Consider the following 17,395-nt stretch of genomic DNA (forward strand, 5'->3'; position numbering starts at 1 on the left):
TAGGTCTTTTATGTGCAGTGCGCACTGGCGTACGACGCATACGCGACATGCGTTCATGCTCTGGGCGAATGTGAGGTGAAGAGGCGTTCGAGGGGTTCGAAGTATTCGCGCGTTGTGTTTATGTGATACTGTAAATAGATTCTTTTTTTTTTTTTTCATCGTGTATAATACATTTACTCAACGAGAAATGGCGTTTACGTTTGGAACTCCAACAGTCACCTCTGCCAGTACGGGCTTCGGATTTGGATCGCCAAAGTAAGTACAGCCGTTGAGATGAACACTAACCTCCTAAAAATAAATTAATTTTAGTATGAAGAAAACGGTGAAGTTTAAGTACGTATTTTTCTTTTTGTTTAATGTAATTTTATTAAGCTAAAATTACAAATTAGTTTTGCCACAGAGAAGACCTAGTACTTTACTTGCTAATTGTTGTTTTCTTATTAAGGCCAGCGACAGGATTTGGCTTGCAGCCGTCTTTCGGCACTCCCACCACCACATCCAGCACATTGACGTTTGGCGGCCTGTCCACTCCGACGACGTCTATCGGTCTCAATTTCGGATTTGGTACTTCAGCAACCTCTACACCAGCACAATGCGGTGGCCTGGTTTTAGGAACCACACCTACTACGATGACCACAGCTCCCAGTTTATTTTCCACTCCTACGACGTCTGCGCCCTTATTCACAGGCCTTGGCTTTGGCACACCAGCTACAACGAACGCTCTCACATTTGGTGCTACATCTAATACAACAGCAACAGGAAGTTTAACTTTTGGTACAGCAACCACCAACAGTATGTACATTTTATAATTTATTAATTTTTTTAATTCTAATATGAATCAGCTGTAAAGAAAATTAATTATTACAATTGTGATTACAATTATTTCGTCTTGTAATCGTAATTGTATGTACATGATTTATGTGCAGCTTCCTTATTTGGAACTGGAACTGGAAGTACTCTACTAGGTGCTAAGCCAACAACTGTTCTTACTACTACATCTAGTACTAGTAAAGGACTTGGTGGTTTAGATGTTTCTGTTAGTAATAAGGGTCTTTCTCAAGGAAATAGTAGTTCAACAGCAGCCAAGGAGAACCTATTACCAAATGAGCTTATGCAAACTATAGATAAATTCAAGTAATTAAAAATTAAATTAATCAAGTTCAAATAATAATTGGCTTGCATAGAAATAGATATAAAATGTGGTATTGATTCTTTTACTCTATAGGGAATTTGTAAAAATGCAAAAAGGTTTATCCTCGGATATTGCCAGAGGTTCGGCGAGACCATTGAATAGATGTGCAGAGGATACAGCGTCTTTAATGGAAATCTTGTCCACCTTATCTGGTTCAATGCAACGAGATCGTTCTTCGGCCGATAAACTGAAACAAGACACTGCAAAAGCGTTGCAGAGCGCTGAAATAGCTCAAAGAACACACGACACTCCACCGGGTTTGCAATATGAAAATAACGCGCCCTTACAATTTTTTATGGAATTAGCTGAAAGCTTTGAGCAAGATTTGATGCTATTCAGATCACAAATCGAGACAACTGAAAAACACATACAAACTATGATGGCACCAAGAACGTTAACACCGCAAGGTATAATTAATTCTTCTGTTAAGTAAATTTGGATTAATTACGAATTTATTTAATGATATGTTTCTTTATCGTCAGAATTGACGGCGACCATGAGTAAGCTTCACGAATCTTTGGTCGCAGTCGCCGGTCGATTACAAAGTGTACATGCTAAAGTACAGCAACAGAAGGAACAGTATCTCAATTTCAGAAAATATGTGTTGAAGGATAACACCAATGTTTTCGACAGTATCAAAGTGACCGATAAATCTAATCGAAGGAGTATCGGCAAGATTACAAGTGGTCCTACTCCTTTTGGGCCAGGTAATTTTATGTGCATTTTAAAATAATACGAAGGTCGTTAGGTCTTGAAAAATAAGATTAATGCTTACAGGAAATAAAAACTTTTTGTCATCAACAACATTAAACTCGAACCGGCCAGCGAGTTATGAAACACGAAATCCTTTAGGTAAATAAGATTTCCTATTGAGTATTTCGTAATTTAATTATATCCTTACGCTAAGTAAAAGATTCCTTTAAAAAAAAAATATATATTTAACTGCCCCCTAAAGATTTCCTACCTTCAGGTCTTGCCTGGATCTAGTTATGAGGTAGAACTTACTAACATATAACGTCATTTATTACTAAATAGAATTAACGTGTGATTATAATTAGCCTGTCTACTTTTTCTTCTCCTGTTTTTTTCTTTTTATTTGACAAAAATTTATCGTCGATGTTTTGTTTTTCACTTGTATGATTTGACTTTAATTTTACCTTTCAGGAAAAAAAATAGGGGCTCTAATTTAGTTATTAAGGTATTCAATTTTTATTTTAGATTTTTTTTTTAGTTATTGTTACGATCATGGGAAAAGGGTGACGCGCTTCTTTGCCTGTACATATATTCCTTACAAAATAACTAATTTAATTTGTACGAACGATCACACATAGATATTATAAATCTGTTATATACTTTGCATTGAGATGCTATCAAAAGACTCAATTTCAAAATCATGCTTTCTTACAACAGATAATAGTGCCTTTTATACATGTGCTTTGAGTGCTTTCGGCTTTGCAGATGTTATGCAGTAATGCTTGTAAACATGAATTCTAATCGAGAAATATTATTAAGTTTGTCACGGAATTAAACAAAATTTTGCAGGACCTACATAGATATTAGAATACACCTTCCACTTTTTATCAATTGATTTAAAAATGCAAATTTAAAAAGTTTTTTTTTTTAATCATACGTAGATATAAAAAATTTTATGTTATTAGATGTAGCAAGTCTTGACTAACATAAAAACGTCAAATGCACATTTAACAGTACGAAATATTAACGTGGTTCATGTTTTGAAATATAATTATCTTAAGAATATGAATATTACGTTATCTTTAACAATGAAAAAGATATTACTCCATAGCTTCAGCTAATACATATATTCTATTTTTATATCAGTTCTAAGTGAATTAAAAGTAACAACGTTGATGTGTTGTTACAGTTTGGGAAAGTTCGACGCCAGTACCATCCGCTACTAACATTACTATAGGATCATCCACGAAACCGCCGACAGCAAGTTTAAATTTTAACGCACCGATTAATTTAACCGCACCATTGCCAGTGAACGGAACTAACACAAATTTTCAACTTCAAAAGCCCCCTGTTGGCAATAAACGAGGGAAACATTGATTATTTATCGAAATTTTTATGACACATGCAAAATATTATTTTCAATACATGTCTTTCTACCGGATTGTTAATGTTAATAACAAAGTTAAAGCGAACGTTTAAAAAGTATTTTTATATTGATCATTATCATTATATGTTAGTATATTAATCATTGTGATACTTTTTTTTTCTATATGTGTTGTGGATATATACATAGCATAATCTTTATTAGAATTTGCTTATGTTACAGATGTTTCGCATCTTACTTGTAAACTATACTTTTATATTACCTATTAAATATCTAAAATTATTTTGTAACAATATATGCATTAATGATGTATATAAATCATTAAAACAATTTTCCATCAAAACTTATCCAATGAATATCCCAATACATATGTGTGCATGTGAATATCGCGATATATATCTGCAACTATTTTGCGTTTAAGGCAAAACAATTACAAAATCAATAAAATTGTTATATTAACAGAAAGAACGTTAATTTAAATAGTGTAAATATATTAATTAGTAAAATTTAGTTGGTCCCTTTTTCGATCTTATTATATTTTCAAGAGTGGAGTAAAACGTGTTTTATTTAAAGAATGAAGTAAAACTTGTTTATGAAGTAACAGGGAAATAGTAACGTTATGTTTCATATCTACATTGTAAATTGTATTTAATCTACATGATGTTAAATATAAAATATAAAAACGTCATCTTTTAATATATATTTTATAATTACTCATTAAATTGCACCAACTTGCAGAATCGGAATGAGGAGCCTAAAGGCATCTTGAATATACGAAGTTGCGTTAGCAGCCTGTAAAAGAAAAAAAGTATTTAACATTACAATTATCATGCCACTTGAATTATTCAACTTACTTCGAAAAAAATCGTTGTTATATTCGTATTAATATTATCTGGTTTTTTTGCAGACTCAGCAAGCTGATTTAACGTACTGCAAAATGAATTGGCCAATAAACTAATATGATCAGACAAAATATTTGTAAGTTGCACCAAAGCATCTGCTTCGTTCACTGTACTGCGACGTTCTTTGATTAACAGCAATTCAGCTGTTTTATGAAATCTCTCTACAGAAAATGCTGTAAACTGGGCCAGCGTCGATATAGCAATTTGAAAAATTTCTTGATCTGTGTGCTCCGATGTTAGATAATTTTCCGTTTCAGTCCAAACCTGAAAATACAAAGTTAGTTGTACTATGTTTTTAACATAAAAAATTTATTCGATATTGCAAATATCTTACATTGTACAGCTTTTCGTAAGTAATATCGATACCGAGCTCACTACAAGAGTTTTCTAATCTGTTTTTCAAGTCTTTATTATCTTTATCTTCGTCATCTTCATCACCTAGATCGCAAAGTTCTTTGATCTCTTCTAATGTTTCTTGCACGGAAGCCAAGTCATTCATATTTAACTCGAGTAAATATTGTTGAATTTTCATATTGCTTTGTTTTGACAACATTTCCAGAGCTTCTAAGTGGACGAGTCCCTGATAATCGTCGAACAGACTTTCGAAATGTACTTTCCTCGCCAATTCGCGTTCTTCAATCGTTTTTTCCTCGGTTTCTGCTTTTTCTTTCGCTTCTCTAAGGATTTGCGACAAGTTTGGCTTTTCAGATTCGTTCAAAAAGAAGGCTCGTTTCTTTTTTAATCCAGGATCACCCTCTTGCAATACTTCCATCGTTTTTTTTCCAATAGCTTCCAATGTATCTAAACCGCCAGTCATAACTTTGCTACCAGTGGATTCAACCAATTTTGTGATTGAAGATACTCCTGATATCAAATTACCGAACCCAAACGAACTGTATGTTCGATTTTCTTGTTCCTGGTTCTCCGATTGTGCAGCTGTAATTGTATAAATTTAAATTACAATTATTTATTTGTATACTAAAATAAAAAAATTATAAATGTCATATAAATAAATCGAGGCTATATAAAATATATATTAAATATTGTACCATTAGTTGGAGTATCAGCATCTTCCTCTATTCTTTCAGGTTCTGTGGGGTCCTGTGCTCCTATTGTACCTTCTAAAAGTGTAAGTCCTTGAGACACATGACTAGTTAGAGTGGACACGCTCGCAGTAGCTGTATTAATTAACGAGGTTACGCCCCAATTTCCCCAACTGCCCCAGCTTCCTAAAGAATCATCTTTGCTCTCCTCTTTGCCCGCTAAAGAAAGCCTCTGTAACACAGGTTGTAATTTCTCTTCCGTCAAATCATCAGGCAACTCGATGTCATCTCCAAGTCCTTCCCATCCTTCAGGCTGAAAAACTTCTTTAAATTTTTTATTTGACTTTAGTTCTTCTGGCATGTCCACCTCCGACAAATCGTTCGATGGGTTAAATTTATTACCTGCTCCTTGAGCCTTTGACTTTTCTTCCAATCTGTATTCCGTATCTTTGCTAGCAGACTGTTGAGCTTTCTCATCTGAACACTTATCTTCCTGTTCTGCAGCCACGCCCGTGCAATATGCATCGATATTACCCTTCGCGAGTTTAGTTCCTAGCTTTTTCGTACTCAATTGATGGGATGAATCTTGTCGCGGTTTGGCCTCGGAGTTTTTCTCGTCTGCTAACGCAGCCTTTGAAGCTTCTATTTTAGATATGGCATCTGATGTAACAACCTCGCTACTGTCCACCACAGATTTAGCATCATCGGGTGATATCGCAGTAGTCGGTGAGGATTGCATTGATTCTCTTAACTCGTCGGCAATCGAGGTTTCCCGTTTGTCAGAGGTCTTTTTTAGGTGATCAACCGTCTTGGCAGTGCGTGCGTCACTTTCAACTTTGACATCGTCTATCTTATCGCGCTTATTATCAATGAGTGCCTCTCGACCCGATGTCGGTGCGTCCAACGTCATTCGGGGAGTATCGTATCTCCTCTGCCAGTTTGCGTTGTCACAAGGCGCTTGCTGGACGTATTCGGTGTCGTCGTCGGATTCGGAGTCTATCGTCCGACGAGCCGCCAGTCTAGGGTTTCTCCTGATCGGAGCACGGCCAGGCTCCTCGTCTGCGCTCTCAAAATCGGCGTCGCTCTCGGACGTTGCCATCCCTTTGCTCAACGTTTGTTCTCCTGGAAAAGACAAGAGAGATGTTCCCGTGTCACGCGAAAACTTGGGCCAGAAGTACCTCGTCGCGACGGTGCGTCAGCGAGATCCCTTTTCTCAACGGCGAGGTCGGGACGGGTTCGCGTTGCTCGCGTCAACATATGCTCCGCGTCGCCTTCCGCACACGCACGCACGCCGCGCGCGCGTGTGCGTGTGTTTATAACGCGGTCACGTGGACGGACGGAGTCATCGGGCAGGCACGTTAAATTCGCAACGGAATTGATTGCGCATGCGAGACGGTCCAGCCAGGATTGCGTACGTCCGCTCGGTTATCGCGAGATCCCTCGCTGCACTTGAAACGAGAGCGGCGTATACGCGCGGCCGTTGGAGGAGGGAGAGAGCGGGACCGAGGTGCAGAAGACGGTTCGTTCGCGTACGTCGTTTAAAAATACATGACACGCTTTTTTCTGGAGGGGAGAGAGAGCAGATGCGGTTACGACCTGTCAACACGGACGACCAAAAAAAAAAAAAAAAAAAAACGTTTTTCTCAGATCCCTTTAGAGCGTCTTTGTCACGCGGCTGGTATATATCTCGTTCGGTGAGAAAAAAATTTTAATGATCTAACAATACCATAAAATACGTGTCGACGTGTATCTCGCAACGTCTCAATTTTTTTCGAAAGAAGAAATAAAAAGAAAAAAAAAAAACCAAGCGGTAAAATAAAATACACGATCTGAAAAGATATTTCATCGGATTTAGAATTTTCGCTTTTTTATCTCTCTCGTCGAATTTGTATCGCTGTTCGAAGGAATGCACCTGCGGCCGATGGGGTCGTACGGTGGCGTCGTTCTCGGGCGTAGCGGCAAATACGTGAGGCAGCCGAAAGGGCAAACACGCTCGTTTATTCCCGCTTCTACCTCTCGCGCGCGGTCAGAGACACGCGAAAGGCTTTACCGGTGGCGTTGGGAGAAGGACGGCGCGATGGGCGCCGGCGTGGGTGCGAGAAAGGGCAGCCGTAGCGGTCGCTGTAGTAGAGAAGAAGGGGCAGCCGGAGCGAGAAAGATAAGGACGACGCGGCGAGTCGAAGGAAGACGGCGCGACGCGGTTATCATGGTGGGGACATCTATGCTCCTCGCAACGAACACGGTCGAAAGGGTGGTGGAGGAAGGGGACGGACGAGATGGAGGCGCGAGCGCCACAAGCGGGAGGTAAGAGAGAGAAAGACAGTGCGCGAGACAGAGAGGTGGCGCAGCGGCGTACGGCATGAACGCCAGTGGCATGTTTCAAACACTCGGCATGCTCGCATAGCTGCGACGCGAGGTGGTAGTATCGTCGGAAACGAGAAAATCCGTCCGCCGCGCACGAACGTGAGAAAAGCCCCGATCGCGCGTATCCGAAGAGACGAGGTGGAAGTTTATTCTCGGACCGCGAGACCCGTGCGAAAGGTGAGATCGCAGTGGCGGCCCGGAGTCCGGACAGTTCGCGGTGTCGTCTTCGCTGTTGGTTGCGCGAGTGCGGAATTGAACGATCGAACGGGAACGGGAGGAGGTCGATAGAAGATCAAGCAGAGAGAGAGAGAGAGAGAGATATAGAAAGAAAGAGAGAGAGATCGAGTTCCCACATTCCTGCGTGCGAAAAACATCGAGATCCGCTGCGTGGTATTAGCATCGCCGTGGCAGTTAATGCAAAAGGGAACACAGTGAAACGTGCCTCGCTGCACGGAGCCGGCGATAGCGCGCGTCGCTCGAAACGGGTCGCGGGCCGTTCCACCATCGTCGTCATCGTCGCAGCCGCGGGAGACACGACGTCGCTGTAGCCACCGGCGCCGCGCGACAGGGAAACCGCGAAGTTATTGGAACGCCAGCGCGAAGACGAGTCGTCGCGGAGCAGCGGCCTGAGGAACATAGCCGCGCTGGTCCCCACGAGTCCTACCGGCCGCGATTCACCGCCGGTTCGTGACCCCGAGGCGCGTGGCCCCGGTGCGTGCCAACGCCGTGGACCTTGAATGTGACACTCTTCCGAAGGAAGGGAGAAGGAAGGATGCTTCGGTACTATTCGACGAAGTGAGAATCGTGAACGAGTGACCGGTGGAAGATCATCCGCGTTATTTCGTTTTCTCGATCTGTCGCCTCTTCGAGAAGGTTCGAGGAAGAAGGACTTCGCGTCGCGAGCGCGAGATTTCGGAAACGAAGACTACGCGCGAGAGAGAGAGAGAGAGAGGGAGGGAGAAAGAAGAATAGAGAGAGAGAAGAAGATTCGTGTGCGCGAGTGCCGAGAAAGAAGAGGATAAATAGAAAATAATCCGAAAAGAAGGTGATTGGTGATTTTGTTGGTGGATGGTGGTGATGATCCGCGGAGTGCGGCCGATCGATGCGCCCGTCGTGCGGGCACAGCACCACGACACCGTCGCCGTCGCTCGCCGCCCCGGGCCGCCCCTCAACGGCCGGCCGTGCTAACGGTGGAATTCCGCTCGAGAGGAATCTGAAGGCGGGGACTCTGACGTCACTCCGCTCATGATAATGAGGTATTCATGATGGCGGAGTAACGCGCGCGCGAGAGAGAGCCCGAACGAGAAAGGAAGAAGAGAAAGAAGCCGGGAGAAGGAGAGAGAGAAGGTGCGCGCGCGTACACATATGCGAGTGTCCGCTTCTGGATCCCGCTGGTCTCCTACGCGTGTGTTTGTGCGTCGTGTGTGTGCCGCTGTCCGCGCGTGTGTACGCGCACAATACATTTCACCCGCCGGCCGTCCTCGTCGCGCTAGCGGGATCGCCGCGATTACGCCGTCTCGCTCAGTCCTCCCCGTCCACCTGCCCTCTCACGCGGCCGAGTCCTCTCCGTCGTTTCTCTACGCTCTCCACAGCCGTCCGCGCCGTCTACCTGTCTCGTTCCCTCACGTTGCGCGAGCGCGCCGTGTATGCGGCCGGAGCGGCGCGCGCCCGCGCGCACAGATATGCGCCCGTCGACCGCACGACGATAGAGAGAGAGGTTTTGGATGGATTTAGAGCGCAGTGAAATATGCCAAGGAGACGGAATGGGGAGATACCACTTCCGGAAGGGTGGGACGTCGCCCAGGACTTCGACGGGAAAGTGTACTTCATCGATCACAACACGCGGAAGACGACATGGATCGACCCACGAGATAGGTATGTAGAAAAAAAAAAAAATGATTTTAAAAATATATTTTTTCCTGCATGCGTCTGCAGCGAAGACAAACGACCGCTGAGTCCGGTCGCCAGATGATAGGTCGCCGCTAATACGCGAATTCCTCTAAACGTCTCCCGCCTCGAGAAGCGCGCGAGCGCTCGCTCACGTAAAAAAGAGAGAGAGAGAAGAATCGCGTGCCCATCGGCGTGAGTGTGCGTGCGCTCGAGCGTCACGACGGTGCCCCTCTCGCTTCTCTTCGTGCCGCGCACGAGACCGCGATCTCGCGAGGATACGCGATTCGGCGGGAATGCGCGTATACGGGGTGTATCGCGCGAGCCGCGCGCGCTTTCTCTCATCGGCTTCGCAGCGGGACCATTTTTCTTATCTTTTTTTTTTCTTTTTCTTTTTCTTTTTCGAGACGCGAGACCTTTCTTCCTCGACGATTCGGTACCGTCGCTTCGAAACCCAGCCGCGGTCCTGCCAGAGGGAAAACTCGTCGGAATTTCCCTCGAGTTCGAGTCGCGGATAATCCAGCTTGGCGAAAGAGATCTCGATGACGCGGGAACGGTACCGTGGCTGCCATTCTAACGCCCCGTCGTGCAGAGAAAGTGCGCGACTTCCAAGACATCCTGTATACGCTCGCGCGCATAGCTCGCGTGTTTCGGGATCGCGCGCGACCACGTCGCCCCGTGCGAACGCGCCTTCTCGCGCGACTTTCCGCGCGAGAGCTCTCGCTCGTTGGGATTTTTTTTTTTTTTTTTTTTTTTTGTGAGAATATCGCGGGCGATGCTGTATTTCTCTCACCCACCCGTGGTCGACAGGGCGAACCCCTTTCCCTCCCGAACTGACGGACAGATGCCGCGCGATAACCCGACCTCGTGTGAACGCCGCTGAAATTGATAAAGTATGCATGCGCGCGCGCGCCTGCACGCACACTAGTGCGCTCGTCGCATTCTCGAGGTATCGAGGCTGCATAGTTGCATATAGTCACGTACGCCGATCGCGAGAGAAATTGATAGTAGGCAGGAATCTTGCAATCTGGAACTCCCTAAACCGTCGTTCGAATTTAATCTGCCTTTTTATTTTTATTTTTTTTTTTTTTTTTAAGCAATCTCGAAATATCGCGATCTCAGCACGTTCGTCAAGTCGAAAATCTCTCGCCGCGTCAAACAATTTTTTTTTTTTAATTTTGATAAGACGGATAAAAATAAGATTCCGGTATTTATGCGCGATAAACGATAAAAAAAAAATTCTTGCAGTCGGGCGAGTCGGTGCGTAAAAAATTATTAACGTCTGAAGAGAACTTGTCTACCATTCTAGAATTTTGTTAGACTTTTTGTCACCTCCGGGAACGTCTTGAGCTTCTTGCCGGGTCGGGCTTTACATTCTCAGAGAAGTCGGATGATTGCGGCGTTTTATCTTTTGTCACTTGAGCGATAATGCCGTCGAAAAAATCTATGCGCTAAATTAACTGTGGATTAGCGCGGGGCTGCTATCGCCGCACTAAAAAAAGAGCATTCCGTCCTTAGATACTGTTATCAGTCTCTTAACCGATAGTCGCATACCAGGCGACATTCTTCGCTCGCAAAGCGACCGAAGGCGTGTGTTTTCCTATCTCGCGTATATCGCGCGCCGTTGGGATAGATCCTCGACGCAATCGACACGGATCTACAGCTTCCATCGCGTCTGTGCGATTCCTACATTCGTCGCGAGCCACGCGATCCCGTTGCGTATGAAAATCTACCCGCGGCGGCTCGGGTCGCGCGCCAGTCTCGCGAATTCGCGTTGGGATTTTACAAATCCGCGAGGCTGCGCAAATTTTTTTTTTTTTTTTTTTTTTCACGGCGCTTATCCTCCTACGGGCGACGTAACGGGCAGGTGAAATTGTAGACGGTCAGAGGACTTACGTAATTCCACTTACTTAATTCTGCCATAAATAGTCTGGAGATTTAGCGCCAGGCTCTTTCGACGAATATACGATTGCGCGAAGGAATATTTTATCCGAGCTACGTCGCGCAGTTTTCTCTATCGAACGCGTATACGTATGTATATTTTTCAATCGGGGGAAGGTTCTCGGGACCGATTTCACGGGTGAGGAGCCGTTTTCCCGCGACCAGACCGATGCCGTTGTGAGCGCCGCTTAAGCGTTCGCGGGGCGTCGTATCCGCGCGGGTATATACACGCGTATATATCCATACCATGCCGTAGCATGCCATGCCATGCCATACACACCGCGCGCAACGCGCCGGGACTCGCCGCGCCCGCATTCCATCCGCCAGGGCCGCGGCGCGCGCTCTCTCGCCGCGCTGAAAAACGCGAGAAATCTGGCGATCAGGCAGGCTCGGCTCGCCGCCGCTGCGCCTGGCCTCTCGTCTCGTGCCCGCGCGGAAATCGAAACGCGTCGGATCTCGGCGCGAACCTTGGCTGGCGGCTGCTGCCGCGCTGCCGCCTCGCGCGATCGAGACGAGCGGCGCCTCCGATCGCGCGCTTAAACCTTGCGAAAGTTCGACTCTACTCTGCGCGGCCGAGTTATGCGGACGCGCATAATTTTCGCTCGTCCAAGAGCGTATCGCGATCGGACTATCGCGTGCCTTTTACGCGAGACCCTTCCCTCGGCTGTTCTCTGTCAATTTGTCTCTTATCGGAATTCCAGCACGCGTGATTGTCCAATTTTTTTTTTGCCTTTTTTTTAGTTAGATTAAGCACCTAATCACATTGTATATGAATGTTACGGAGTGAGTATCGATTACCGGTACTTTATCGCGGTAAAAAGTCGACGCGGTAATTGTACTCTCTTGTGAAAGAGCAACCACTCGCGTACAGAAATAACAACACGACATATACGAAATGTTAAGACCCCCGAAATACTTTTCAAAGTGATTTCTTGAAGCCAGCCTTATCTCTCCGCGCAAGATAGCATTTAATAAAATTTAATTATATATACAAAACTTTGCGTTAAAATACAGTGGTTATATAACAGAATCAACATTGGACGCGGGATAAGATTTGGCGATAAGATTACATTTTTAACAGTAGCTGCATAGATAAAACGCGGGACGTTAATTCGCGCGGCAATTCTCGACACGGTTTATCTGAGGCGCGGTCTGCCTCGGTTAAGAGCCACCTAAGCCATCTCAGAATGAACCAATTTTGCTCGCCAATTTGTAACCTGTCGTTCGCCGGGCCGAAAAAGAAAAAGAAAGAAGTATGATTTACGATTGCTACCTCGTAAAAGCGAGCGCGGGGGCCACGACGGGACGACGTCGCGAAATGTTCGAGGCGAAAGCACCCCCGAGAGGATCGCCGTCGACGTAAAACTGTCAGGCTCCTCGGACTTTTTCATCCGACCGTGTCTAGATGCTGCACCGGAACGATGCCGCGCGTCTGTAATCGGCGCGATCCTTTTACACGCGATTACGGGCAGATCGCCTCTCGAAGGAATGTCCGGCGCTGGATGGAAAATATCCCAGCAGCGAGACTTTCGAATCGCGCCGAGCCGAGATCGAAGCTCCGCTTTATCGCGAACGGTCTCGGCTGCCGGAAGCCGCCGGCGGATATTAATTAGCTAAGAACGAGCGGTGATAAAACGCGGCGAACGGAGACCGTATCTACGAATCCTTCTGTAGGCTCGACCGATCGAATTCGGAAGTGGTTGGATTGGACCGGCGTTATCGGCGATTCGCTATCGATCCCCACCCGATAAAGATATACATTAAAATAATACGGCGCAATAAAAAAAATATATTAATTATAGTACCTACTCTCGAACTTCCGAATTTCGAGGAAGAGTTGAATTAGAGTTAAGAAGTCTTGTTCTTATTTTTGACTTTGAGATCTGAATGCGAATTTGTTGCCACCAGGTGGTCAGTCGCTTGCGCCTATTGTAGACTCTTTCGTTTCTTTTTTTCTGTTTTTTCTTTTATTTTTTATTTTTTTTTCTTTCCTTCGTCAAAACGGGTTAATGCTCGTTAGCGAGTGGAGGGCATCGCGCGGTTATGGACCAAAAGTCCGCGTGCCGATTCGCGTACATAGCCGTGGGCTGTTGTGTAAGTGCACCGTCTTACGGGGCCAACCGGTATATAACGTACCTGCAGCCGACCTGTGCCTAAAAATAGACCCCCGCCCGCTTTCAGTACATCCTTTACCTGACGCGGGGGTATTACTCTTGCGATTTTTCGTATCGCGAGGTCTGGTACTTAATTCGCTGCGAGAGGACGTTCCCGCTGCAGGACTCGATTTCTATGAAAATCGCGCGCATTTAAGTCTCGTGAAGGAATAATCGTTTGCAAAATACGAAAAAAGAAAGAAAGAAAGAAAGAAAGAAAAAATCCAGTAAATTACACGCTAGTAATTACAGCGTTCAGAAATTCCATACGATTGTTCATCGATTCATTTTTTTGTTGATAATAGAAACCTATCGTTAATATCTATCGGCAAGAGCATTGTTTACTTTTAATTATCTGAGGTAATGTCGAGGGGAGGAAAGTACGGATTAATCGACAAGGATGATCCAATATTCTTTATATAACTTGGCTCAGATACTGATTTATCATATATAATTACAACTTTCTTTTTTTTTTTCTGTCTACGATATGTGAAAACAATCGGGTTTTATCATTCGTGCAATGTGTGCGTAGCTCTCCCGAGTTTTGCTTATCTCCCAGAGACTTGGGAACAGATCCCGCGTCAAATTTCATCCGTGATCGATCTAAAATAAAATAACCGAGCATCTCAAGATCACGCGCGCCGCGCTGACGACGAAAATCACGGAAGATTCCGTTGTTCTCTCAAGAGGAAAAAGGGGTGACAGGGGGGAGAAACCTCTGGTATGCGATACGTACCCGGAATTAATCCGGCCGTTCCTGTTTTCGTGTCGAAACGCGAGCGACAAGCACGCACGGCGCGAAGCCACCGCGGTTCCGCATATCGTCTTCCGTTCGTCGAAATCTCGAAATTTCGTTCTCCGAAACGCATCACCCTTCGCCCCTCGGCCTCCGGCTCGGTCTCTCGACCGGAGAGTGCGTGGCACGCACGGCACGGTAACGCGGGCACGTATGTGCACGCGGACCGCCAGTCTCGATGCAATCGCAAGTGCGCCGCATCTGCCTGCTTCTGTGTTTAGAAAGAGTCAGAAAGAAAGAGCGAGAGAGAAAGAGAGATTTCTTCTTACCCCGTTCCCCCTGCTGGCCTCTCAAAGCTCACACCCTGCGGTGCCCTTCGCATTCCACTCAGTAGCAGATCTCTCCTGAACGTTTATCATATCTATTCGCAACGTGCGCCCTGCCTTTTCGCTTCGCCACCTCTGCACCCGCGAAATAAATTCACGAGCGAGCCTATGTACGCCATAATTACTGCGCGAACGTCGCCGGTAATTCGATACACGTTATTACGCACATATCGTACCGCTGTATTATTTATATAAACTGCGTTACACCGTTAGACGTTAGCGCGACAACTTAGCACGCCGAGCACTTAAGAAGCGATGCAAGGAATTACTGCACGCGGTGTATTAACGCGATTATATTTCAATTAATTCAAGTCGTCCTGGAGGAATTATATGACAGTTCTATATAAACAAAATTTGTCAAACTCAATTTATTAAGACTACATCTCGCAGCTATTTTTGGAATTAAATAATTTTTTTTCTTTTTTTTTTTTTTTTATATTTTAAACGTTTCGCGATATAAATATCATGAAATTAATTCGTCGTAAATCTTTCAGCAACTTTTTAATTCTCCAGGAACACGATTGTTGTAGCTTGCTTATCGTGTTATATTGTAAACGGCAGATGATACGCCGCGGAGGGGAAGGGGGGAAACCTGCAGCATCTGCCGTGCATCTTGTTTTTGGCCTTTTCTCATTTTCTCCCCCCCATCTGCCCGTCTCTCTTTCTATTTCTAAAGCCGCGCTAAGCGCCGTTACTACGTTTCCCGTACGTAAATCGTGACGTAAATCTAGCTTGCACGAGCTCGGAAGGATTTCGCTGCCAAATATTTTTGGATTATGCACGGGCCAGGGTCCTCCGGGCATCTCTCTCGGCAACGGGAAGGGACGGACGTGAGGCGAACACGTGTTTGCGACTTGTTGCACGCGCATATGGGAGAAGCACTTAGGAATCGGCATCGCGGGCATATTTCGTACGAGCTTGACGATCGGACAGCTAAAACAACCGACAATCGACATCGTCAGGGACATCGGTCTTCAACATCCAAACGTTATTTGTTTGTTTAAAACGACTTTAACCGATACAACGCAACTTTCCCACAATTAAACAGGAAATACGTTGCGTAAACGTGTACAAGCGTACGCAAGGTGCAACATTGTCCGACTTGTTGTGAATCCCGCATCGTGACGTTGCATCTTAAAAGCTTAGTGTCCCTTGATTTTGCAATCGGATCGTTTACGGAATTTCATCTCACCGCGTCGGGAAGAAACGAAACTGATTTGTGGCTTATTAGGCGTGCTATTTTAAGCCGCGACTCGCGTGTTTCTCGCGACGCAAACACTCTCGCGGGTTACGCTCGAATGAATGCGAGAGTATGTCGATGGGAGGGGAAGGGAAGGGGGGGGAGGTATTGTAACGTACACGCGTGTACACGCGTGACCGAAGCCGTGGCACGGATCGCGGAGCAGGAGCGTTCCCAAATTTGGAAATTCAATGCATTCCAGCGCCGTGACACGGCCGCATAACCGGGGCCGAAGGCAAACGGGGATTCCTGCGGAGAGTGCCATTATTTTCTTCTTGGAATCTTTACGCCCAGGCATAAACGTTGTGGCGAAACCAGTCGTGCCCCTCGACGGAACGGCCATTACGCCCAGTTAAAAATATTTTAAACTGTCATTAGCCGCAATTACAATTTACGTTTTATGCAGCTACGCGACTTACCGTAAACCACTGTCACTGTATATATGCAATTAGTCGGCCGCGTATCGAAAAACGAACGCGGGAAATGTATATTTCCGCTATGCACCTGGAATTTCTATTAAAATCCCCGGATTTAGGGCTTTTTTTTCTTTTTCTTTTTTTTGTATAAACTTTTTTTTTTTTTTTTAGCGTATGAATTATCCGCAATTTACGACATTAGAAAGCCAACCGCGTATAAAACGCGTATTAGAAGATAAAAGCTGCTCGCGAGATAAAACGCAATTTCAGAGTTTTTATTTTATTTATTTTTTTTTTTTTTTCTATCTCTTTCTCTCTTTCTCTCTCTTCCCCCAGCGCGGAGTTTCTTAGAGTTATTGAGTCAGGAATACCTAACGTTCTAGATAACTGTGAAAATCGATCGAAAATCGTGTGATTACCGATCTAGAAACGGCGCGGTTAATAGACGGTCGTGATCGCGTTGCGCCTCGTCGCGCGTGTACGTAAAGCAGATCGGCGCGCGTACGCCTTCAACCTCGTTCCAGATGCACGACGGACATTCCTAAGCGATAAATCCCAGTCCCCGCGCGTTTCTTCATCGCCGGTAACTTTGTCAGCGTCGCGCTACGCGCGTCGTCTCGTTTTCTCCCGTCAAGTGCGAAATCGGCCGGCTGATCGCGCGCCTCTCGTTGAAGCAAGCAGTCTCGCCACGAGGCGAAAACCGCACGAGATACCCACGTGCGTTAACGCGTTAAAGTTGGATCAGGATCAGCGAGCCAGTCCAATCAGGACGAGCAGTGACGATGGTTTTCCGAGCTATCCAGCTGATTTTTCTTTCTCGACGCGCGAATAGATCGCGCTTATCGATGTAAATTTAACATTCCGCCTGCTATTGCGTTTATCGAGTTTGTTTATTCATCCGTGCTCTTCGTTTGACGCGGATCCAGCTTCACTCGCTCGCAGTACCCTTGGGGCAGAGCCAGGTAGCCGAAGAGGCACCCACGCGCGCGAGCCGCATGCCCACGCATAAACGCGTGCGCCCGCATTATTCAGGGCCGTGTTTCACCTCGGCCGACGAG

At 45.5% G+C, this 17,395-nt stretch overlaps 3 protein-coding genes across 9 annotated transcripts in view; 2 read left to right on the top strand and 1 right to left on the bottom strand.

The window, feature by feature from the left end:
• The first annotated feature begins 37 nt into the window (after nt 1-37).
• Nup58 (nuclear pore complex protein Nup58) lies at nt 38-3,562 on the top strand. Of its 5 annotated transcripts, none has more exons than XM_070661876.1 (8): nt 40-255; nt 446-792; nt 927-1,134; nt 1,226-1,599; nt 1,675-1,899; nt 1,970-2,044; nt 2,357-2,390; nt 3,075-3,212. In XM_070661876.1, exons 1-7 carry the CDS (start codon nt 188-190, stop codon nt 2,380-2,382), a joined length of 1,323 nt encoding a protein of 440 aa, XP_070517977.1. In that variant the 5' UTR covers nt 40-187; the 3' UTR covers nt 2,383-2,390; nt 3,075-3,212. The 5 variants fall into 5 exon arrangements, with proteins under 5 accessions (XP_070517974.1, XP_070517976.1, XP_070517977.1 ...); XM_070661877.1 differs by lacking the exon at nt 2,357-2,390 and adding an exon at nt 2,163-2,186 and having other exon boundaries at nt 3,075-3,207; XM_070661873.1 differs by lacking the exon at nt 2,357-2,390 and having other exon boundaries at nt 38-255; nt 3,075-3,562.
• LOC139105646 (protein FAM114A2) lies at nt 3,452-6,949 on the bottom strand. Of its 3 annotated transcripts, none has more exons than XM_070661861.1 (6): nt 6,393-6,949; nt 5,617-6,336; nt 5,221-5,535; nt 4,506-5,107; nt 4,124-4,435; nt 3,452-4,061 (listed from the first exon to the last, which is right to left on the bottom strand). In XM_070661861.1, exons 1-6 carry the CDS (start codon nt 6,469-6,471, stop codon nt 3,987-3,989), a joined length of 2,103 nt encoding a protein of 700 aa, XP_070517962.1. In that variant the 5' UTR covers nt 6,472-6,949; the 3' UTR covers nt 3,452-3,986. The 3 variants fall into 3 exon arrangements, with proteins under 3 accessions (XP_070517962.1, XP_070517961.1, XP_070517960.1); XM_070661860.1 differs by having other exon boundaries at nt 5,221-5,538; nt 6,393-6,948; XM_070661859.1 differs by having other exon boundaries at nt 5,221-6,336.
• Nucleotides 6,950-7,091: 142 nt separating this feature from the next.
• Kibra (WW and C2 domain containing protein kibra) overlaps nt 7,092-17,395 on the top strand; it is a 53,471-nt gene continuing 43,167 nt past the window's right edge. The window contains exon 1 of the mRNA XM_070661831.1: nt 7,092-9,453. Within this exon, the coding sequence (XP_070517932.1) occupies nt 9,326-9,453 (128 nt within the window). The 5' untranslated portion in view covers nt 7,092-9,325. The remainder of the gene's footprint in view (nt 9,454-17,395) is intronic.

This window comes from Cardiocondyla obscurior, linkage group LG09 (genome assembly GCF_019399895.1).
Source record: "Cardiocondyla obscurior isolate alpha-2009 linkage group LG09, Cobs3.1, whole genome shotgun sequence".
Lineage (NCBI taxonomy): Eukaryota > Metazoa > Arthropoda > Insecta > Hymenoptera > Formicidae > Cardiocondyla > Cardiocondyla obscurior.